This window comes from Brienomyrus brachyistius, chromosome 8, assembly GCF_023856365.1.
Source record: "Brienomyrus brachyistius isolate T26 chromosome 8, BBRACH_0.4, whole genome shotgun sequence".
Classification (NCBI taxonomy): domain Eukaryota; kingdom Metazoa; phylum Chordata; class Actinopteri; order Osteoglossiformes; family Mormyridae; genus Brienomyrus; species Brienomyrus brachyistius.
This window is the reverse complement of record NC_064540.1, coordinates 20,071,014-20,093,043: the sequence shown is the minus strand read 5'-3', so window position 1 is coordinate 20,093,043 and position 22,030 is coordinate 20,071,014. Positions and strand designations below refer to the sequence as shown.

Sequence of the window (22,030 nt, the reverse complement as noted above, 5' to 3'; positions counted from 1 at the left end):
CCTGGCTGCAGCCGTGCAACAAGCAATACCCAATACCTCAGCACCACACCAGTCCAAATGGACCAGTGAGAGCTTTATATATATATATATATATATATATATATATACATACACACACATATATACACACACACACAGTGGCTGTAGTGCCAATAGTGCCACTAACCCCTCCCCCCAAAGTCTCTCCCTGTAAACTGGAGGACCTCCTTAGGACTTATAGGGCATTAAGGTCATACCCAGGACAAAGCAATTGCAGATTAAGGGCCTTGCTCAAGAGTCTAATGGAATAGAATCAGTTTGGGCCTTCCCGTTCCAGTTGGTGGCACAGATCCCTAACCTCAGAGCCACATCAGACATGCAATTTAACCTTTGGGCATCTCAAATGAGTATCCAATGGCGCTATTTAATGTCAATTTTAAAAACAGTAACTCACGAACCGTGTGGCACACAGAAATCATGAACGTATTCGAATCGAGTATTCGTGACGGGAATAATTGTGTGCGTAACAACACCTAATGCGTTCCACAGTTCAGTGAAACAGTCCGACTCAGATCGTTTGTTATAGACAAAATGCCTGTTACAGCCTATTAATAACAAAACGCAGCAATCTATTCATTAGGAAGTCATTTACTCGATATTTTCGTTCACAAAAGTTTGCATATACCTGTTTGATGCTGAGCTGAATATTTACAAAATTAACTTCAAATGGAAAGTTCCGGAAATCTTTCGACCTTTTGCAACTATTCGTCATACGTGTTGATGCACACAAAGTGAGTACTCCATGAAGCTATGCCACGTAACCAGTTCTTGGCAGTTTTTCCTTCACTAACATTTTCTGCTGAAAGAGTAGCTGGTTACAAGGAAAATTAGCATACGTATGAAATCATAAGAAGCAGAAGACTTGGAGATTGTATTCCTATCCGACATTTCCGTTGTCTCCCATTTACAAACTTATTTTCCTTATAATAAAAACATTTTGGTCGGTCTCAAGTTGTTAGGGAAGCGGTTTAAGTTTTTCATAAATATAATTACGTTAGATCTTAAAGTTACTTAACGTTTCCAGTTAACACGGGTAATTTAAAGCTTGCACAAGTATTATCTCCAAAACGAATAGGTTTACTAGGGGATATTTATAACGCAAGCACCAAGTAAAATAATACATGGTAACAGCAAGAACGTGAAGAAAATAATTCCTCACAATGTCCGTTAAACGGGTTCCACCGAAAGTTGAGGAATCCAGCCGTGCAAACCACAGATGCCAAAAGAAACTTCGGCGGAAGCATCATCACGACCTTTAAAGTAGCTTTAAAACGCACTTTGTAAGTATTACAAAATCTAGGTAAGCAACCGCTTAAGCAGGAGTGCGGGTTGCAGACTGATCGGTATAACACCGGGTCGACTTTCCTTCTTTGGTATCCTGCTACCCTGTCGGATTGCTGCAATAAAACCATTTTCATTTTCCCGGACGCAGGTCCGCCTCCAAGCAGCAGGGAATCAGCAGACGAGACAGGCTTCAGCTGATCTCTCTCAGCCAAGTCCAATAAGCATGAGTCTCCACCCCACACACACACACGGAGAAACAATTCGCAAAAACACCCATGCATATAACCATGCCATACCCAATTGAATTTCACACGAATCTAAGAAGTTTCACGTCGATCGGAGAATTAGGTTGCGAGGTTTTATGAGGTAGTGATCAAAAAATAATAGCAGATTAACTCAACCACTGGTAATGACAGATTCAGAGCAGGGGCTGCAAACGGAGAAACGGAAACGTGGGTTTAGGAACCGATTCGTGTGCCGGTTCATTACTAGAGTGGCAGGTAGTGTGACGTTAAATATGATTTGATAACGCTATGTTGTTCTAGTAGCCATCTGTTTTGTTTCGTACTCCCCACGTCATTTTATTGTAAATATTTAGTTAACTGGTGCAATGTAATGTGATCGAAAATAAATACATTTTATTAGGGGTGATGTAAAGTGTGTCGTTAAAAAGTGCATTAACAATATTCAGGATACTCTTGGGCACTACAAAGACAGCTGGGGGCAGGCTTTGGTTTAATGGGGTTCAGAGGAATACATGAATATATGTGGCTGTATGTTAGGACGGCAAAGGCTGACCACTGCGAGCTTTAAGTTGGGGTTACGGATTCCCCATCAGCGAACCAAATCCGGCCAGTATAAGCATTATTGGTGTTTTTACAACTCCTTTATACTCACCAGCTCCCCAGTCTCGTTTGCCGTTAAGATGTTCCTTTATTTGAATTGCAGATTCCATATTTGTAGTTTCCTAAATGTTTTTACAGATTCCATTATTTAGCTATATCTAATAAGTTTAAAGATCTGGATCTATAGAAATAACTACCAGGCAGACGCGAACAAGGAATTTGACGTCAGTGAGTTTGCGTGAACTTTAAACAGCACGACCCAGGGAGCGAAATCGCATGCAGCACATGTGGGCATCATTTGATGGGGGGTAAAACCGAGAGCCCAGCTCTCTTATAATCTTATTATATATTGATTGAACAGGAAGAAAGAAACGGGGAAACCTCTAACACTTCTGTTCATTCTTGGCACACGTGAGCTGCGGGATCTTGCGTTAAAGGTCTTCATTACGGGTTTTAAGAAAACTGAATAAATGCAAGGCGAGAGTCAAGGGCTGCCAATTTCAGACGTTAACGGGGCGCTATGAACTGGGACAAGATAAACGGGGCTCGGGCTCGTCTAAGAAATATGGCTCCTAATTTTCTGAAAAACGGAAGAAGTGAGTACGCACTTTATTACAGTTTCTATAATAGAGATATTGTCAGTTATGCAACATTCTGTATGCGAATACTACAGGCGCTGAATTGCTTACTGCAGTAATCAACGCACGAGTTTTTATATATATATATATATATATATATATATATATATATATTAGTGGCTGGAATCTTTTCTTAATTACATCGTCTTATATTCTGCTTTTAAGTTAAACTTCTGATCGCGTAGTTTACGTATAAAATGTGAATTTTAAAGCGCAGTATTATTTGTTTATATTTTTTTAATTTGTGGGTGTATTTTTATTAACATTCAAACCCGGCGTTGAGGCTTTTTCTTTTTGCCGTTGTGTCTGACACTTGACAGGCTGCCAGCTCGCATTTAATTATCTGAGCTGAAAAGAGCAGCGTCTGACAGCAGAAGCGCACCGACTTCGGGAATGTGTGGGCCGTCTGTGTTAAGTTTTTCCGGCCACTGATGCCAAAACACTCTTTCTTTTGCGCATTCGTACACAGAACGCGCTGTGAAATGTTTAGGCAGGAAACGGTGAATGGCGTTTGTACTTGAAAGTTTGGTCGTCGGTAGTTTTCTTATTACCATACAAAATACATTGTTTTTGCGTCGAAGAGTACCAAAAAGATCGGAGTGTGGAATCTACGTAATTTTCTACTTTATTGTTTATAAGCTGCTCTAACTGGGGCATAGTGTTAATATTATGTTGTATCCATTGCCTTAATGCTACCAATCAGATTTTTTTTGCGTACTTCTGCAATCAGTTTTCAGTGGAAAATGGTCTTAGTCAATGAGGTTAGTTGTCAAGGGGAAAAAAAATATCCCCATGTTAATGGGGCCCTGTGTGCTGTAACTCAGAAGCTGAATTTTCACTTTCTCTTCGGAGTCTCGCTTGTGGTAACCCAACCCCGCGATCCTCCAGAGAAAAACATCCTTGTGCGACAGTATAGTCTCTGTTAATTTTTACACGGAGAAGCCCATGTTTGCTAGGTTTGAACCCCCTTCCCTCCCGACTGACGTGGCTCGTTGTTGCAATAGGACCTTAACAGCTGTTCACCCAGGACAAAGTGTCTAAGCCGGTTCCTCTAGTTTTGTCCGTTTGTAAGAAATGTAAACCAAATTGCTTAGTCACCCCCCCCCCCACCGTGGCGAAAGGCCTGCTGCTCTTGTGATAAGGCTTTTCTCAGTGTGAATGCTGATGACGTCAACCTTGTTTGCGCCACAACCCAATGCCCGCTCAGTCGTGACCCTATATCAAGTGTAGGTTTACATTAAGGCTATGATCAAGCACGTTGCGTACTCTGCAGTAGATGCCAATCAATGGCTGTCACACAGATGTGATTGGATGTGCCAGTGAATTGTAAATTAAGCATCTGCAGTTTGGCTTCTTGGATTGGTTGAGTGTTCACCAGCTTCGCACTAAGCATTTGCAGACCCAAGACCTGTTTATATATATAATAAATCTAAGACTGGGGCTGGGAATTTTCCAGCTCTGCCTCGTGACCCTTTCAGAACTTGCCATGACCCGAATTAGGGTCGCGACCCACGGGTTTGGAATCACTGGTCTAAGTGATGTTTTGGGATGGGGGGTCGAACCTTAATGGCTTCCAGTTTTGCTGGTGCGTCAAAGGCACCTGCACACAGCCTCACAATCCCCGCCACCTCTTCATCTATGGACGTCACTGCCATTAAATCTGAGGGGGATGTGTCCACCTCACATTTCATAATTATTCGTTTAGACCCCCCCACATTTTAACATAAAATATTAGTTTTATGCCATTGTGTCCCCCCCACATTAAAAATGCTTCTGACGCCCCTGCCTTCATCTCAATATTTTACTAACACTACTGTTGTGAAGAGGGATGCATTGCACTGAATTTAACTTTTTATTAACTTAAAGTGCCTACAATGTAATTTTGTTTGCGAACTCTGCATGTGCTGTTGCCATGTTACTTGACGTACGGAGATGAGCGATCCTGTTGTTTACAGGAGGTGGATGTGTGCAGACTGGAAATTGAAAGCGGATTGAGCTCTTTGCTTGGTTGTTATCTGGTCTTCAAAGAAAAATAGGTCAGGTGTGAGGATGTGAGGTGCTTTGCCGGTTGATCTAAAGCCGGTTGCATATGAATCAGGTCATTTCCAGGTGTAATAGGTTTTTTTGGGGCAGGGAAATCTGCACATTGTGTTGCAAACTGGCCCTTCAGGTGTGGAATTCGGCATCAATAACCAGCAGGTTGCTCATTCATGCACCAGATAGAACCTTGCAGTGTACTTGACCAAGATTCATGACCTGGATTACGCTCTAGTTTGTTCCCAGGGTGTATCTCAGCAATTGTCATGTTACTTTGGGCAAAGAGCATCTACCAGGCTACTGCGTGTATCAGGGATAGATGTCTCACCACCCTAACCCTCCTACCCAAAATAAAATGGACCACTGAGACTGGTAAGGATGAGGAGGAAGATCAGGGTCCACAGAAGAGGTTGAGGTCCGTATGGTCTGCCATCCAGAAGTTTTCTAGGCATGGCGAGTTTGTCGGAACTGTGAAGATCTGTTTTTTAGCTTTAATATGGAACCTCCAGCGTTCCCTTCTGTCGAATTTGAGTGCAACTTCAGTAAAATAATTTTCCAGTAAAGATGCTAAAAAAAATACAATGTATTTTTACACCCAGTTATATGAAGTTGTTGTTTTTTTATATTTTGATGTTAGCTTATAGGGCATGTTCAGTTTTAAATATGGCAAATTTAGAATTTTTCAGTATTTTGTTGTCCATCTACTGTTAGTTTTTTTTTATTTAAGGATAAATTGAACCCATTAGGTAACTTTGCACATGTATCCAAAAAATAATCTGAAGAAGCTTCATTTACCTTTTTATTAATAAAGACCTCTATATTCTATTACAAGTTATTTCCTGTGACAATAATTGATATGCGGAGATCAAATGTATTTTCTTTGATTTGTTCTTGATTCTTTGCTTAGAGCATCTTCTGAGTTTGTGAACTTTACATGCACAAGAAAATACATTTGGTTGTGATGCACTGGTTATGTTTCCATCAGCTTCAGGCGCTGATATGCATTTTACACCTGAATAAACACCATGAAGCTGCTTCACGGTGTATTTGGTCAGAGCATTTGTGTGGATACATTTAATTAGTCACCTACGGTAAGAAAGTGTGCTTTGTGTAATGCAACATATTCATGATCAGAAATTGAGAAAGATAAACATTGCATGGCGTTTTTCTAACTTTATGAATTTTGGGGGTAGCTTCAGGTGACAGCGATGCGTATGTGTTTCACTTTTGCAGGCTGATAGAGAAAAAAAAATCCACTGCAGTTTCTGAGATGAGTCACTTGATGCGCTTGCAACGGAAATGAGGAAAGTTACAGTTTTTCCAGTGTTGAGTTTTCATTTGTCCAGTCAACAATTGGCACATTTCTAATGGACACAAAGTGGCTATGGACGAGTTAATGTTGTGGACTAGTTCGTCCATCCATTTACTCAATGCTGGGAATCCAGAATCAATTTTCATTTCAAGAGTGAGGAGAAAGTCAAGAGATGCGGGAGAAAAACCTTTTCAAACAAAACATTTTGTGGGGGAGGGGAGTTTAAATCCAGCTGGCTGCCTAGAATTCCTGGGAAATCTGATTAGGGAAGTCAAGATATGGTGGTGGTTTGCAAACAGAAAATATTACCCATTCCTTCATTTTCCATTCCCACTAGTCAAAAATGTTAGTAGTTAATTGTTTATCTGTCACCAGGGCAAGAGCAGGCATCTCAGTCAGGTCTACCGGCACCCACAGCGAAGCCGGACGCCCCCTTGGAGAGGTCTGCTCCTGAGACATACTTTCAGAGTGGGCATTTCTTTGAGTACTTGGTGGTGGTGAGCCTCCGGAAGAGTGGGGGGTCTGCCTACAGCCCAGAGATCACCTACCAGTTCCCCAAGGTGAGCCCCTTGCCCTTTTCTGGCCAGCGATGGACTATTTGTCCTTGCATAGTTGGGCCATTTGATTGGCCACACGATGGTTTTTACCTGGGGCTGTCAATGCCAAATCCTTGAACAGAGGTGTTCTGTACCTCAATGTTCTTACCTGGCTTCCCAGTCTCTTTGTTTCCCTACAACCTCCACCTCCCTGCTGTCAGTATTTGCTACCTTTAGTTATCTCTGCCTTGGCCACCTCCAAAACCAGCCCACTTCTCAATCTCTACATCCCTAACATTTGCATGACATCCCTTTGTCTGATAAATATTGACTCTGTTCAAACCTGACCTCTGTCCCCTCTGCTGTCATGCTGTACCAGCTTAACTGCTTCAGCTGTTTTCATCTGCCTTCTTTGCTACTCTACTGAAGTGATGCACTTGTGAAGGTACTCGCAAACACATTCGTAATTGTTACTTTTGCTGCAAAATCTGCATATTTCACACCTGCGCGACTCTTCCGTCAGTTGACGTCTTCGGTCTCTTTTTTGGGAGTACAGCGTGATGGCTTGGTGAAGTTCCAGAAGGAGGAAGAGGAGAAGACTCTGAAGGCCATCACTCTGTTCTGCTTCCCCGAAGGGGTCAAGTGGGCACCGCTGACAGAATACCATAGGTGAGATGCCAATAGCAAGGTCATTCTCCCGGGACAACACCAAAAACTGCCTCTTGGTGTGGCCTCAACTTGGCTTGTGTCTTCATGGAGATCCTGTGACATCACCAACTGGCCATCATTTCCACTGAAGCACTAAACCAAAGCAGAGAGCAGTACTCATTGTACAAACCACACAGATTGTTAGCTCTTTGCTCCCTAGGAAAAGAAAATAGTACCAGTATGTACCTTTGCTTGTCACTGGGGCTGTACCCTCAAGGGTCTGTTAATCGTACCCTTAGCTGTAATTAATTGTACCTTTTATGGTACAGAAATGGACTCTGAAGAACATTTCTGTATCATCGATGGTACATTAATACTGTTTGTACCTTTGGGATGTTCCTCAGGGTCAGTTTCTGTATCTTAAAAGGTACAGCTATAATGGTACAGCACCAGTGACAAGCAAAGGTACATATTTTTACCCGTTTTTTCTGAGAGTGTAGGTAAAAAAAAAAGTAAAAGATGCATCATTGTGTGGTTTATGGATATTTTGAGAGCAGCTGAGTGCTCCATTTCCACTGCGTATTCTATGTGGGGAAACGGTGAGAACTCACACTACCCAGAAGAGTCAATTTCATGTACTGTGTCTTCTCTTCTATTGTCTGTTCCTTGAGGGTACGTTGGGTTCTATAACAGGTGTGCCGTTTTCTCTTGCCTTTCCACCCTCCGCTAGTGAGACCTTCTCCTTTGTTCTGACGGAGCTGGATGGCAGCAGGAGGAATGGATACTGTCGCAGGCTACTGGTAACAGAAAACCTCTCATGATTTACACTGGTCTTTTCGGGAAGGTGGCGGCTTAGATTTCAGTGTGAGAATCAGATGTGTAATAATGACTATTTAATAACCACACCACCCCCCACCCCCACCTGCCCACAAGCCCAATGGCAAAGGTGCCCGTCCCCCGGAAGCGTATTGCATCATCAGCCGTTTGGCCTGTTTTGGACTCTTCTCCAAGGTAATTGGTGGATCCGACATGCCACATTCTGTTATTCTGTTAAACAAGTAAAACCATTGGCTGGTTCAAGTGGTCCAGCTGGTAAACACATGCACAAGAATTAATGTAGCACTTTAAGACTTGCCTAGTAAGCAATTTTCCACAGCAACCTTCTTAAAGAGAGAGATTTCCCCATGTGGCCCCATTTCATGTCCCTCTGCGGTACAGATCTTTGACGAGGTGGAGAAGCGACGGCAGAAATCCATGGCCATGATCTACCCCTTCATGCAGAGCTTGCGGGAAGCACAGTTTCCGGCGCCGGGACAGACAGTGAGGATCAAGAGCTTCATCCCTGAGTCTGGCACAGAGGTGAGTGCGTGAGCTGGACCACAGAGCAGGCATGCTGGGCGGATTTGCAGACAATGCAGGTCTGTGATGCCTTATTTGCAAAAAAGGTTCTGTAATTTAGCATCGCCCTCAACCTTTATGACCATAATGATCATACATTGATCCATAAGTTGTGTCTTTGTCTGATGTTACCCTGGTTGCCAGATCATCCACGAAGCACAATCTAGGCCCACAGTCCACACACAACATACAATTTCAACCCATCTGTGACCACAACCTGGTAACCCACAACTCCATCAAGGGGTGTGTGCCACTTCTGTCTGTGCAGCCCGGCAGGGCAAATGAATGCTGAATGAATGAGCTCGCTAACTTAGCTGGTGTCAGAATGTCAGGGCAGGATGGCGTTCCACCGAAAAAAAAAACTTCAGCAAAGTTTGACTCGGCAGTTCCTGTTTATATCTGCTAGTTACCAGGATAGTGGCTTTTTGCAGTCTGTAAGATTCATTTTAATATAGGGTACAAGAATTCTCAATGTTGGCAGGTATGCTTATGAAGGCATACAGACTGAGCTACTGGCTAAACTTTGAATGGGCACAGAACCAGGTGGCAAACTCAGACACCAGAGATGTGGTTGACTGGGTTCCGGTTCTAACCACCCCACCCCCCATCCCTTTTTTCCGGCCCAGGAGATCGCACTGACACGGCCTCTGGACTCGTGGCTGGAGCACGTGGACTTCCGCACACTGTTCCGCTGCCTGAGTGATGAGCAGGTCCTGCTGGTGTTTGCCTCCACTGTACTGGAGAGACGCATCATCTTTGTGGCAGAGGAGCTCAGGTGTCCAGGCGCCTTGGGTTTGGCCGAAGTAGCCCAGTATGAGGGTGGAATTTTAGTTCTCTGTAGCTAGGAGGTAACATTCCAGAATGCTCTCCATGCTTTCTCATGAGGTGCTGAGGAGGAGAGCTGAATGTAGAGCCAAGCTGGATTAATGAAGAGAAATTGGTGTGAATCTAATTCATTGAGTGGGAATCTTGAATGTCAAATAACCGATGCAAGTCATGCTATTGCAAAAACCGTTTGAGTAAAACCTGGTTTTAATTATAAATTTTTTCTATACTCAAAATTTATAAATTTATAATAAATTTATAATTTATAAAAGAATTCCCAGAAGTTACAATCTTCATGGAGTGCTTAGCAGCCCCTTATGGGAAGTTGGCCGTGTTTGCCATATCTACATTATCTTCATGGAATGCTTAGCAGCTGCCTAGACTTCCCATATGGGAAGTTGGCCATGTTTGCCATGTCTACAGTATCTTCATGGAATGCTTAGCAACTGCCTACACTTCCCTTATGGGAAGTTGGCCCTGTTTGCCATGTCTACAGTATCTTCACTTGCCATACAGTATAACTGCAGGAAAAACAGCTGTGATTTTACCCTCCGTACCCCCCACCACTAGCACGCTGTCCCAGGCCATCCATGCTGTAGCGGCCCTGCTGTACCCCTTCAGCTGGCAGCATACCTTCATCTCTATCGTCCCAGAGATCCTCATCGACGTTGTCATGGCCCCCACGCCCTACCTGCTTGGTGTGCAGAAGTGCATGCTGGATCTCGTCTCAGACCAGAACGACGTGAGTGACCTTCGTGTCCACTGGTTATGGGACTGAGTAACATGAGGAAGACCAGTATGTGCTTTTTATTATTTGCACGGTTGTGTGCTGTTTTTGCACTTTGTTTTGCACTGGATCTGAACTCAATACTCCGAACACTTCATTGCCAGTATGTACGTACATATCAGAACTAGTTGTGGTTTGGTGCCAAGCATGATGGACAGGAAATTATGGCATGTAGGAGAAATCCCCCACCGTGCAATGTACGCATAACTAAAGAACACAACAGAAATGACTAATTCACAGAAAATATGGTGCAAAGGCATTTTTAAACAGCGTGCACGAATGATGGGAAAGTGCAAGGGGAAGGGTATGCTCTGAGGTTTCACAAATGCAGAACAGAACGTAAACGGAATCAATTGTTCACTGTACTGCAAATTTACTGATACAGCAATGGAGAAGAATGTCAAACAAGGAAAGAGGGTAACCGTGCCTGGGTGAATGGATTGCACCTGCCTGATTGGATTATTGAAATGTTAGGTGAGTTTATGAAGGAGCTGGATGGCTACAGGAAAGGTCATTGGATGGATGGAGTCGACAGCAATATTCTAAGCTTTCCCTCTTTGCCCAGGCAGTGAACAGGTTTTTCAGTATGGTTGTATCTGGACGTTTTATGTACCTTGCTGCTGTATGCAAGAGAATTTCTCCATATAGGTAGTTTCATAGCTCTTGTTGTCTTGCATACAACAAGGCAGTCGGTGGAATATTGACCAGTGCGATCGCCTTATGTAATGTCTGGATTATGCAGTTTCACTGCACAATGATATGAAGCTACATAATGTTATTGCTGAAACGGTTGAAGATTTTACTGAAGTATTTTGTATCCGACTATGGGTTCTTTTTGACAAGGCTGCAGCCTTCAGTTTGTAAGTTTTCGGTCCTTAGCTAGCTTCGTGCACAAAGACGACGTCTTAGACGCCTTTCAGAGCAGGTCCCTGGCTAACACTGTGGCACTGTCAACTCTGTCCTCCGCTTCATACAGTTGTGATTCTACAGCGGGTGACTTCATGCTTTTGGTAGACACAGTTGAAACCGGGGTGGTTTTTCAGTTCAGCGATCCTGTAGTAGCTTTTGAGGCGCGTCATCCAAACTCGCTCGGCCAACATTTCCTTCTGCGTCTTCCCCTTCTGCAGCTGCTGCTGGTGGACTTGTCCGAGGGATCTCCGGAGACGTTAATTTCCAGCGTAAGCCTGCAGTTCCTCGGCTCGTCCTTTCGCTACAAGACAACGCGCTCTGACCGTCACTCCTGTTTCCCATTAACAGAACGAGGACGAGCAGGACATCCTACCTCCAAAGCTACGGGATGAGATTATGGAGGCCTTAAGCCATAGGAGGAACGATTCGAGTGTGTAACACTTTTTGTGTCAGTTACATCACAGATGTGCAGAAGCCACATGAACATTTCCTCCCCATACCTGAGCCTAGGTTGTAGCCCCAATAGCTCCATCTTTCATTTGTAAAAGCTCACACTGACAGCAAAGAAGGATCTGGTGTGCAGTGTTGGTTGGTACATGCTAGCTGCTCCAATGTCTGTTCAGCTGACAGCTTTTTAGTCGTTTAAAGTTCCATCTGTAAGAGTGGCTTGCTCATTTTAAATTAGTGAGGTATACAGTACACATCGCATTAACAGCCATGTTGTGTCCGGGCAGCGCTGGAGGAGCTGAATGGCGTGGTGTCCAGTGCCTTCCTGCTCTTTTTCGTGAAGACAGTCGGCCACTTCGGCAAGTTCATCAGGCGTCCTAGGAACGGCCAGCCGGCGACCTTTGACAGGCAGGGCTTCTGCAGGGGGGTGGATTCACGCAGCACCCGCACATTCGTCGAAAGGTTTGTCAAGACGCAGATGTTCGACTTGTTCATCCAGAACGTGGAGCGGCAGCCAGCCTCGCAGGAAGGTTAGAGTCCCCGTTCAAGGATCCGGGTCACACCCCCACCTCTTCAGCAGATATTCCATGCTTGCTGACCATGTCAGGCATGAGACTCTGGGTCTTCTTGATACATCTGTCTGCCCGTTTTTCAGTTGGCAGACCGGTGGAAAATGGAGGGTAAATTGGAAGTGTTTACCTGCCACTGTCATGTCAACACCAGACACTAAAGTAATCGTCATTTTAATGGTGACTTCTGAAGCCTGTTCATCAGCAATCAAAGGGCCATTGTTGATTTTTTCTGGCAAATTAGTCTTTTCAGTGAAGCTCAATGTTTAACCGCTGGTCTAATTAACTTTCTTCCTTGTCCTCCTTATTATAGGATTTTTCCACAAAAAGGTGGCTGAATATCAGGAAAGCAGAAAGAAAGAAAAGATGAAAAAATGAGAATTAAACTGGAACTTTTCCACCCGTCTTAAGTATCCATGTTCTGTAAATAATGTACTGTTTTTAAATAGTAAAATGCCACAGTTTCAGTGTTTGGTGGGTAGTTTTGATGCTCTGCAGCTACCCTGATCTATTTTTATACTTGAGGATGTATTCAGTTACAAATAAAGTTGATATTGTTTTGCTTTAGGGTTCTGTGTGTTGTACGTCATATAGTGTAAGGTATCACCAGGATGTTCTTAGCAGTCAGTTGATAGAACAGGAAGTGGGAAGCAATCACCCACCACAGACGGTCTGTTATCACGAAGCTAGATTTCTCGCGTAGCTGGATAACCTGTCAGATTTAAGGTGGTCTGGGCTGAACACAAGCAAATTAAGATTTTAAGTCCATTTAAACTGTAGTACCTTAAATCTGACGAATCTTCCAGATGAGCAAGAAATCAAGCTTCTTGATGCAGGCCCCAGGTGTGCATACTTGGTGCACATCATTTCCTTAGGTTGGCAGTCGATGACTTCTGTCATTCACAGAACTAGGTATTTCACAGAATGCTTTTAAAACTTTTTTTTTTGTTTTGGCTGGGAAGCTTAAAAATGAATTCAATTTGTTAAAGTTTGCTTATAGAGTAAACGTCAACTAGTTGCCTGTGGTATCTTGCCTGTGCTGTTTGGGTGTGCATATTGGTTTGTTTTCGTTAAAAGCCGGCCGCAGCTTGCTGATGCCTGCAGTGATAGGACGTGCCAGGGTGCCTGTTCTCGGGTTCACTTCCTGCTGATCTCTGGTAACGCTATACGCTGCTCAGCTGAGTGCGTGCGCTTGTGTCTGACAATCCAAATGGTGCTTTTCGTTTGAAGTTATAAACATAAGCGCTAAAACAGTAAGGATGCTAGCTTGACCACGTGATCAGCAACATAAACTGTGCTGTGTTTGTCAGTTTTTGTTCAACCACTAAACATGTGGGCTACCAGTACAGTAACTCCGGGTTTAACCAGACATGGGCTGATAGGGTACAGAGATCAAATGGGGGGGGGGGGGGGCTTAATGTGCCCCCATCCCACACAGTACGCCATGCATGAAATTTCCTGAATGTCCCTCCTGCTTTTCTGATTCAGTAACTGCAGGAATATTGCAATCTGTGGTGAGAGTAAATGCTTATAGTGGTTAAAATAATTTGCAGTCAGTTTATTTTAAAAAAGTAAAAGTTTATTTTAACAAATGGTACAGTCAACAAACAAAATGGTATAATAGATGATAAAAATGACAGATGAATATCCAATACAAAATTCAGTATGCCAGTATTGTAATCAGAGAAACATTTTATTTGAAGAACTACTAAATTTATCTTTTTAAGAATAACTTGTCATTCTGAAGTAAATCTGAGGTAAGTCTGTAATCAAGGTACGTTGCAGCTGTTGACATGTCAGTTTTTCTGTGTGGAAGAAGATCAAGCCCTCTTTGTAAGCAACTACTGTTTCTGCCTGCACCAGTTACAGAAGAACCAGTACCCCAAAACTTGATGTTTTGCTATTAACTCTGGTGCCCTCTAGTGGTACATGTGATTCAGTGACTTAGGAGCTGGTTATAAATAAGGGATGTGTCGGCACTGTTAACTTGGATATTAAAGAACGTTTTGTATAAAATCAGTCTTAATATTTGAAAATATTTACCAGCAATATAATTAGTTCTGGTTTATCCGTTCTTTCTGAAGCTCAATGTAAACACACCCAGTACACCAGGGGGCAATGTAGGCTATGTGTAAGGCATTATGCTGTCCCCAAAAATTAAACCACGAAAATAAGCTGTATTGATCACTATTGTCAGGGCATGATGTGACAGTTCTACAGTGCTAAATCTGTTGTTCAAAAGTGGTAAATAACTGTTTCCCCAAAACCATGCTCCATAAAGCCTCCTAACAGTATTCAGCAGTGAAAGGGCGGCTTTGTCCCCAGGCCCTGTCACTGTGATTCCACACACGTGCAGAGCAAACACCTACCCTTATCACACAAATTGGTTGCAAAGCATCTGCTTCTAGTCAGCTTTGTGGAAGGCAAAGAAATGTAATGCTATTTCTCAAACCTGGATTCACAGTTCCATCCTTAAGAACTAAAACCTAAAGACTCAAGAAATTATACGAGGATAGCGCTGCTCAGCTCCAATCAGCTGTCAAATGTTAAAAATCTCTGGCTACCGATTTATGGACTGCACTCACTACTGAATCATGTCACCATTACAAGCCATTATAATGTCAATTGGGGAATGAGAAATGCGGTTACACAAACGAGGGCAAAGCCAGAGAGGCATACCGCTGAAGACCTAGCCAATGGCCTTCTACAGGTACTCAGCGGTAGGCATTAAACGGTAAAGCCACAGCATATGTGTATGACAACGCAAGCGATACTGTCTTGGCTAACCGCAGCCAACTCGAATGGGACTCGCATGCTTGTTTTGTGACTTGTCATGACTGATGGGTTTAAGCTAAAGTTTCAGTCATGTGGTCGGTTCTGCCAGCCGTCCTGTTTCGCATTTCCATCATTACACAGTCGCCACAACCGCCTTGAAATGGCTGCGTCGACACTTGCTTGAGCACAAACTTGTTAACTCTGATAACAAGGTGGAATTCAATTCTTGGACATCATCAAGAAACTACCTGAACAAAGACAGGGCAGTAGCTGCTGTTCTTTCAGACCAGAATCCTCATCCTGGTAGAAGATAGCTTGAACATCATGGAGGAGCTGATACTTGTACTGAGATGTGCCACTACAGCGCTGTGTGGTGAATGAGTATCTGTTTCAATGGGACAGACAACTCGTACTTATGAATGGACTGCCATAAAGCCTGTTATATTAAAAATTTGTGCAGTACTTTGAGATACTTGTGAAAACATTGCATGGCATCAGTGGTTCGTCGGCACAGTACAGTACAGTAACAGTGAGGTACAGTACTGTACCGTATGTAGTTATTAATACTATACAATTTTAACCGCATACAATATTGTTCTGATTTACCTACAAATTCGATTTAAAAACAGACTTAACCTGGGGGCGGCATGTATCTCAGTTTAAACGCAGTGTTGAGTTCACTGGAATAGAAGCTTGCACCTGAGTCCCAGAAACCTCTCACAAGATCTCTTACATCTCACTTTTCGTTCCAAGGCACAAACACTCGACAGATAAAGTGAAACATGCAGTAGAAGAAGAGGCGTTTGAGCTCCTCTCATGTTCAATGAGTGCGGTTGTGGAGAAGAAAATGGCTGGAATTATGGGATACGACAGAAACCGCAGCTAAGAAATCACAGAATGCAAATCTGCGGCTGCTCTTTCACAGTATTCACTTTGTTATCCTCTTCTATGACATTTATGAACTGTTCTGCCGTTGCCTCCCCATCCTTGTGTAACAGTTGTAACAACCGATCACAAAAAAAGGTGTCTGCGAATTTGACACAAAAACTAATAAGGTTCAAAGGTCAAGGACTTTCAACACAACGGTCTGTCAGTAGCTTTGTGCTCCAAAAACTTCTCCAGAAAGATGCAAGATTTCAGAACTGCAGCAAAAATCCTAGCATATTCAAGATAGAAGGAACTAAAGAACCCAAAGACTGAAACTTCAACAGAGAACAGCATTTAGCAATCGTGTCACTCCATACGCACAACCCCATGTGACTTCTTGCAATAAGCCTGCTTGTGGTTCATGTCAGGTTAAACAAATTCCCCATAAACAGGATTTCTCAAATAGCTAGATAATTTAAGATAGAATTGTCCAATAGGAATGCTCCTTACCTAAATTTCTATTTTACAATCATGACTTCTACCTTAAGTTAACCCAGATATTTCAGAAATACTGCTTTGTGGAACACCCCCACCCCCAGGTCACATGACCAATAAACAGCAGCCTGGTGTAGAGTGTGATGGGAAATGAGTGAACTGCTGGGTCCGGTCTGTTAGCACACAAATGAGTTTGTCAGATGTATTTAATGCTATAGAGCAGTGTTTCCTATACCAGTCCTCTGGGATCCCTAGACAATCCACATTTTTTGCTCCCTCTCAGGCTGTCCACATTTTTGCTCCCTCCCAGATGGTCCACATTTTTGCTTATTCCCAGCTCTCTGCCAGACTGTCCACACTGAGCAAGGACCAGGTTGAGAAACATTGCTATAGGGTATGTACTATTTGATTAATTTTTCAAGCTAGATCTTTAAGTTGCTGTGATTTTCCTAAAATCAAGTAAAAAGAAAAATAATAAATCAGGATCTTATATCAACTTTTGTCAGGCCACATGTAACACTGTCATGAAGTCCAGGAGGATTTTTACAGCCTCTTCTGATGATGCCCATAGGCTTAAAATGGGTCCCCAGTGCAGGACCTCCACACCACTAGGGAGCGATGTTCTCACATGCTGCCGGCAAGCAGTGGCGATCGTTCCCCATGGCTCAGGTCGTCGTAGTGTGGGGTGTCATGCAGGTGGAGGCTAAGCAGGGTTGCTTCCGCCCGCAGTGTAATTTTCTAGAAATAAAGTTTGATCTCTGTTGTAATCTGACCCTTTTAATTGCTGACCATCAGCTACTGTCTCACCAGTTAACTCTGCTCCCACAAGGGGGACATGAGGGTCTGGAAACCGATATTCTGGAAACAATCTAATTATTCTTAAGTGGCTGATGTACAGCTCAAAGTTTCCCGTTTATCCCATTTACACATCTGGACTTGAGCACGATTTCATCTCCTTTTTTTTCACCCACAATCCCACTACAAAACGTCCATTATGTGAGACCTGACTGACACCACAATCATGTGATGAAGCTACCAAGCCAATGGCTCACCAAAGCCAGGAAGAGGATCATTTTGAGTGCCTAATTCATGCATTGTTTCCCCAGGATTAACAACAGGGGCCATTGCCATACGACCACTCTGGCCCTGCCCTTGCCCCTCTTACCTGAAAGTCTCGGATGTAGGTGAGGAAGAAGCTGATAAAGGAGAATGCCAAGGACCACTCAGAGATGGTGCTGACGATGTGAGGAGTATAACCCTGTCGGTCAGAGAGAGTGGGCTGCTACTGTCGCAGGAACAGACATACACTCATACACTTTGGCACAAAGGTTCAGGAACTAGATTAAAAAGTAGATGAGGTTACAATACAAGAGACATTATACACCATACACACTAGAGACTACAAGAGACTGGTGTGGCCTGCAGCTGTACCAGAGAGAAAGTCCATACCTTACCCAAAGTAAATCCAGTATAAATTATTTATAGGGAAAACAATGAGGTGTACACAGCAGCAAGCACACACACACATACACACTCACTGTTTCCCCTGGAATCCAGTGCAGCTTTTTCTCGACGTTCACTCCAGGCAAACTGCTGTACATGATGACCGATGACACGAACACTGGCAAAGGTCAGAAGTCAAGGACCATAGCAACATTGAACCTGACCGTCCCGCTTCCTCCATACCCCCCCCACCCCCCCCCCACCAGTTTGACTCATCACATGGCACACTGCTGCAGATACTGCTGATGATGCTGGTGATGGTCCAGATTCCCACTACCAGCCGCACCCAGAAGATCCCCTTCCCGTGCAGCCGTGGCTGCATGCGGTAAGACAGCAGCGTCTGCACCAGGATGTAGAGCGCCCCAATGCCAAAGGTCAACACTGCCCCCACCAAGTGCATGGAAAACAAAGTGGTTTTCTGTAATCGACAGGGAGAGGAGAGGAGAGCAGTGTCACTGGGAAGCAGTGTGGAGAGTAGACACATCCAACATTCCACCAATTATACTGATGAACAAAAGAATAAGCAAGCCAGTTAAATCATCATAACAATGTTGACAGGCAGCGATAGTACCCCATATTTACATGATACGAGGCGGGGCATAACCAGTGATGTCACAAGAGGAGAGGCATGTGTATTTGTACAGCAGGGAGGGTGGAACATGCCTGAAAGTTGGCGACGACGCACATCCCAAAAGAGCTGAGCCAGCCCAGAACCAGGCCGACCTGATTGAGAATATGCAGTGTGGACTCCTCCTGGTCCACCAGGGCCTGCACCTGCTTGTACCGGACATAAATGGTGGCGATGCCTACAGGTGCAGTGGAAAAGGGGAAGGGCAGCAAGTGGAGCATGATTGGCACTGGACTGGCTACAGAAATTACTTCTATAGATTCTTATGGTACATCGGTCAGAAGTGTTTTCCGATTACATCATTCTTGCTGTCACATACATTGTCATACAGTGAAACAGTTATGTTTGGATAAATTCATCCATATGTAAGCATTTAACCACTGCTGTTATTATAGGAAAATACTACGGACGCTCCCTGGGTTATGATGGTTCATGTCACAATATTTCAACTTTACGATGGGTATCCCAGTTCCATTCTGTCTTACACGTTCAGTACATTATTCAATAAATTACATGAGGTATCCAACACTTTATTACAAAATAGGCTTTGTGTTAATGAATTTGCCCAACTGTAGGCTAATGCAAGTGTTCTAATCATTTTTACGGTAGGCTAAGGTAGGCTATGATGTTTGTTAGGTTAGGTGTACTGTATTAAAATGCATTTTCACTTCACGACACGTTTATCAGGATGTAACCCCATCGTAACCCGGGGAGTGCCTGTACATTAATTCATACAGCAATGGGGAATATTTCACACCTATGAAGCCTCAACACATTTTTAAGGTTAATGAGAGAGAGCACACAGTTTATAAACAAGCTACAAGCATAAAAATGCCGTCATTTCAGCTTGTCTGCATCTTTAAGAGCAAAGCTTTCTACGGCTTAAACTGGAGTGGATGAGCCCTGGTCCACTAATCAGGCATCTATTCACACCTGTAGCACCAGGTAAGCTTTTATGCCACCCATGAGACATGACGAAGGGCTGGGGTCCCCAGCGACCCCAGCCGTATGCTATCGTAGGTCAGCAGGAGAGAGGAGAGGACAGGCTGACATACCGAGAAAGGAGGAGATGTCCAGCATTATTCCGAACACGCAGCGCTCAGGAGCCACTGTCCCCGTGTCACTGAGAACCATGAAGGACGGCCACTCGTCAAAGAACACATTACTGTCCCATTTACACCCCTGTTCCTATCGACTCCAGAACATATACTGTCAGAAAAAAAGAGTACCGGTCTGTACCTCAAGGGTGTGCAAATTTTATACTAGCTGTAGGTAAATGTACCTTTTAGTCTAATTTAGGGTACAGAAATAGACTCTGAGGAACATCCCCAAGGTACAAACAACAATAATGTACCCCTGAGGGTATAAAAATGTTCAGAGTCCATTTCCATACCATAAGCAGTACAATTACTTACAGTTAAGGGTACAATTGGCAGATCTTTGGGGATACAGCCCCGATGACAAGTAAAGGTACAAATTGTTACTCTTTCTTCTGACAGTGTAGATCATACAATTTTACACATCCCACTTAAACAATACCTTTTACTCTAACGCAGGAACCCACTATATTTTAGCTGTAATGAACCTTTTGGTGGAAAGTAACACTGCTTGCTATTTGCAGGCAAAAATTAATCAGTGATTTGGAAATAGCAACATATACCTGATGTATGGTACCAGTGGGTCCACGTGATTAAGCACCACAGCTGTGATGTAGGCAAAGATGAACGTCGCAGATGTCCACAACACCAGAGCCGTGGGCAGGGCACACATGCCTTGCTGGAACCACCACATACCCATCTGGGGAAGAGGAGGGGGGCGTGCACTATCTGTACCAAGGGCGGAAGAGTGGCCTTCTTCAGTGGCTGTCTCTGGAGGGCAACAGACAAGACAAATTTGTTTCAGAGATTCGGTGGTCATTTTCCTGTACATCTTCCACACATGTTTTACCATGTTTGAATTATTTATTCTCACACTTATTCAGCTTTCTGCCTTTTTTAAGTTCCATGTTAAAAAAAGAGGATTAACTGAAATGTGATCTGACTGACAGCTGAGAAATTGGTTTAGTGGATTTTTTTCAGCATATTTCCTAAATGAGCATTTTCAAAGTCACTTTCATTCTCAGTTCCTTCTTATTCAAGAAACATCTGAATAACACTTGTCCCGTGATCACCAAAAGGGGGGAAAAAACCCATTCGTTTTCCATCTTTCCACTGAGGTTCCGCTATGCAAGTCAGATATTTTTCGTATTACCGATTTCCATATTACACCCTTATGCTATTCTCTAATACCTTATATGTTACAATACATCAGGGCATACAAAAGAATAAGTGTGTTCACGGATTACTTTCAAACGCAGACCTTCGACATCACAGCGAGCCAGAAGTGTTAGTACAGCTAGCAGAAGACAGTGAGAAACGGGGGAAACATATTGGATTTATTTTTGAAGCAATCTGCCGGAATCTTATCTTTTAATGGAAGGAAATAAAATAACTGAGATAGGATATCCCTGGCCTAGATAACACTTTTGCTATTCATTTGAATAATATTCACAAAGTGACGACTGGGCACAAAATTACAATTAAAACAGACAGAATATGGCCGAACAGTGAATAATAGAACTCATCAATAAATAAGTTCGTACTGTCGCTGAGTGACACATACTACGTCACACTTAGTCTCCGCGTTAATCAGTTAGGCGTGTTCATTCACACTGGTTAATTAAAATTCATATATGATTCATTAACAGGTACTATTTTAATACTGAACCAGATATAAAACTGCAAACGAAATAAAACACCTTCAAAAGGGTCTATGGCGAAAGTGCTTTTGCGCAGGTAAAGAGCTGTCACCTAGTCAGGGCAGGTAAGTGAGAAGCACCGCGTCGTTACAGAACAGTTACAGAAGAATCAGAAAAGAAAATACCTGCATTATAACTTTTACAAAATATCGATGAACACGAAACGCAAAAGAATGGGCGACGGGGGAAACGATGTGGACGTGCCGCAGCTATGTACGAATGAAAATTAAATATTAATGTAAAATAAAAACCCCATTTCACCTTTGCTTGGCGTAGGCCGATTTAGGCTACCATGACTTCACGACGGAGGGTGAGGGCGCAGCTTCGGGTGGCCCGGCTACCTTTGGCGTCCCGTCCCGTCCGGGCAAACTGGGCAAACTCCGACGGGACTCGGGTCCGGTTCGTCGCTTCCGGAAACTTTACCCGGCATGCTCTGCGCCGCGCTCATTTCCATACGGAGTTCGCTGTAAAGCGACGGGTCCTACAGCCGGCGGTGATGGGGTCATATTCAGTATATACCCTCTATTTTTAACAGTATAAGCTAACAAAACACAGCTGTAAGCCAGTCACATTTAAAAATGTAAACTTGTGATAAACAGAATTTTTGTAGCGCTGAACATGTGAAAATGTCATGATAAAAAAATGGCATTTTTTACTAGCTATAGCCCGGTTAAATATCAACACTTATTTA

The 22,030-nt window shown here is 43.4% G+C and overlaps 2 protein-coding genes across 3 annotated transcripts; one reads left to right on the top strand and one right to left on the bottom strand.

The window, feature by feature from the left end:
- The first annotated feature begins 1,684 nt into the window (after nucleotides 1-1,684).
- LOC125748092 (DENN domain-containing protein 2D-like) lies at nucleotides 1,685-12,841 on the top strand. 2 transcript variants are annotated; one of them, XM_049023907.1, is made up of 12 exons: nucleotides 1,685-1,823; nucleotides 6,531-6,715; nucleotides 7,248-7,360; nucleotides 8,070-8,139; nucleotides 8,273-8,350; nucleotides 8,558-8,698; nucleotides 9,364-9,512; nucleotides 10,133-10,304; nucleotides 11,477-11,527; nucleotides 11,607-11,688; nucleotides 11,993-12,235; nucleotides 12,588-12,841. In XM_049023907.1, exons 1-12 carry the CDS (start codon nucleotides 1,733-1,735, stop codon nucleotides 12,650-12,652), a joined length of 1,440 nt encoding a protein of 479 aa, XP_048879864.1. In that variant the 5' UTR covers nucleotides 1,685-1,732; the 3' UTR covers nucleotides 12,653-12,841. The 2 variants fall into 2 exon arrangements, with proteins under 2 accessions (XP_048879864.1, XP_048879865.1); XM_049023908.1 differs by lacking the exon at nucleotides 1,685-1,823 and adding an exon at nucleotides 2,310-2,764.
- Nucleotides 12,842-13,831: 990 nt separating this feature from the next.
- LOC125748094 (DNA damage-regulated autophagy modulator protein 2-like) lies at nucleotides 13,832-21,778 on the bottom strand. The gene is made up of 8 exons (XM_049023914.1): nucleotides 21,601-21,778; nucleotides 20,203-20,410; nucleotides 19,598-19,665; nucleotides 18,578-18,720; nucleotides 18,155-18,332; nucleotides 17,950-18,032; nucleotides 17,577-17,669; nucleotides 13,832-17,149 (listed from the first exon to the last, which is right to left on the bottom strand). The coding sequence occupies exons 2-8, from the start codon at nucleotides 20,337-20,339 to the stop codon at nucleotides 17,036-17,038; spliced, it is 816 nt and encodes a 271-aa protein (XP_048879871.1). The 5' UTR covers nucleotides 20,340-20,410; nucleotides 21,601-21,778; the 3' UTR covers nucleotides 13,832-17,035.
- Between the last annotated feature and the right edge of the window lie 252 nt (nucleotides 21,779-22,030).

What these genes read in the sequence shown, in the direction of transcription:
- LOC125748092 (XM_049023907.1), top strand. Translation starts at nt 1,733, where the DNA reads ATGACAGATTCAGAGCAGGGGCTGCAAACGGAGAAACGGAAACGTGGG. An exon ending in GTTTTGGACTCTTCTCCAAG is followed by an intron (nt 8,351 to 8,557) that starts GTAATTGGTGGA and finishes TCTGCGGTACAG; the next exon opens with ATCTTTGACGAGGTGGAGAA. An exon ending in TTTGTGGCAGAGGAGCTCAG is followed by an intron (nt 9,513 to 10,132) that starts GTGTCCAGGCGC and finishes CCCCACCACTAG; the next exon opens with CACGCTGTCCCAGGCCATCC.
- LOC125748094 (XM_049023914.1), bottom strand. Translation starts at nt 20,339, where the DNA reads ATGGGTATGTGGTGGTTCCAGCAAGGCATGTGTGCCCTGCCCACGGCT. An exon ending in CATCACCAGCATCATCAGCA is followed by an intron (nt 18,033 to 18,154) that starts GTATCTGCAGCA and finishes GACCTTTGCCAG; the next exon opens with TGTTCGTGTCATCGGTCATC. An exon ending in CCTACATCCGAGACTTTCAG is followed by an intron (nt 17,150 to 17,576) that starts GTAAGAGGGGCA and finishes CTTTATTTCTAG; the next exon opens with AAAATTACACTGCGGGCGGA.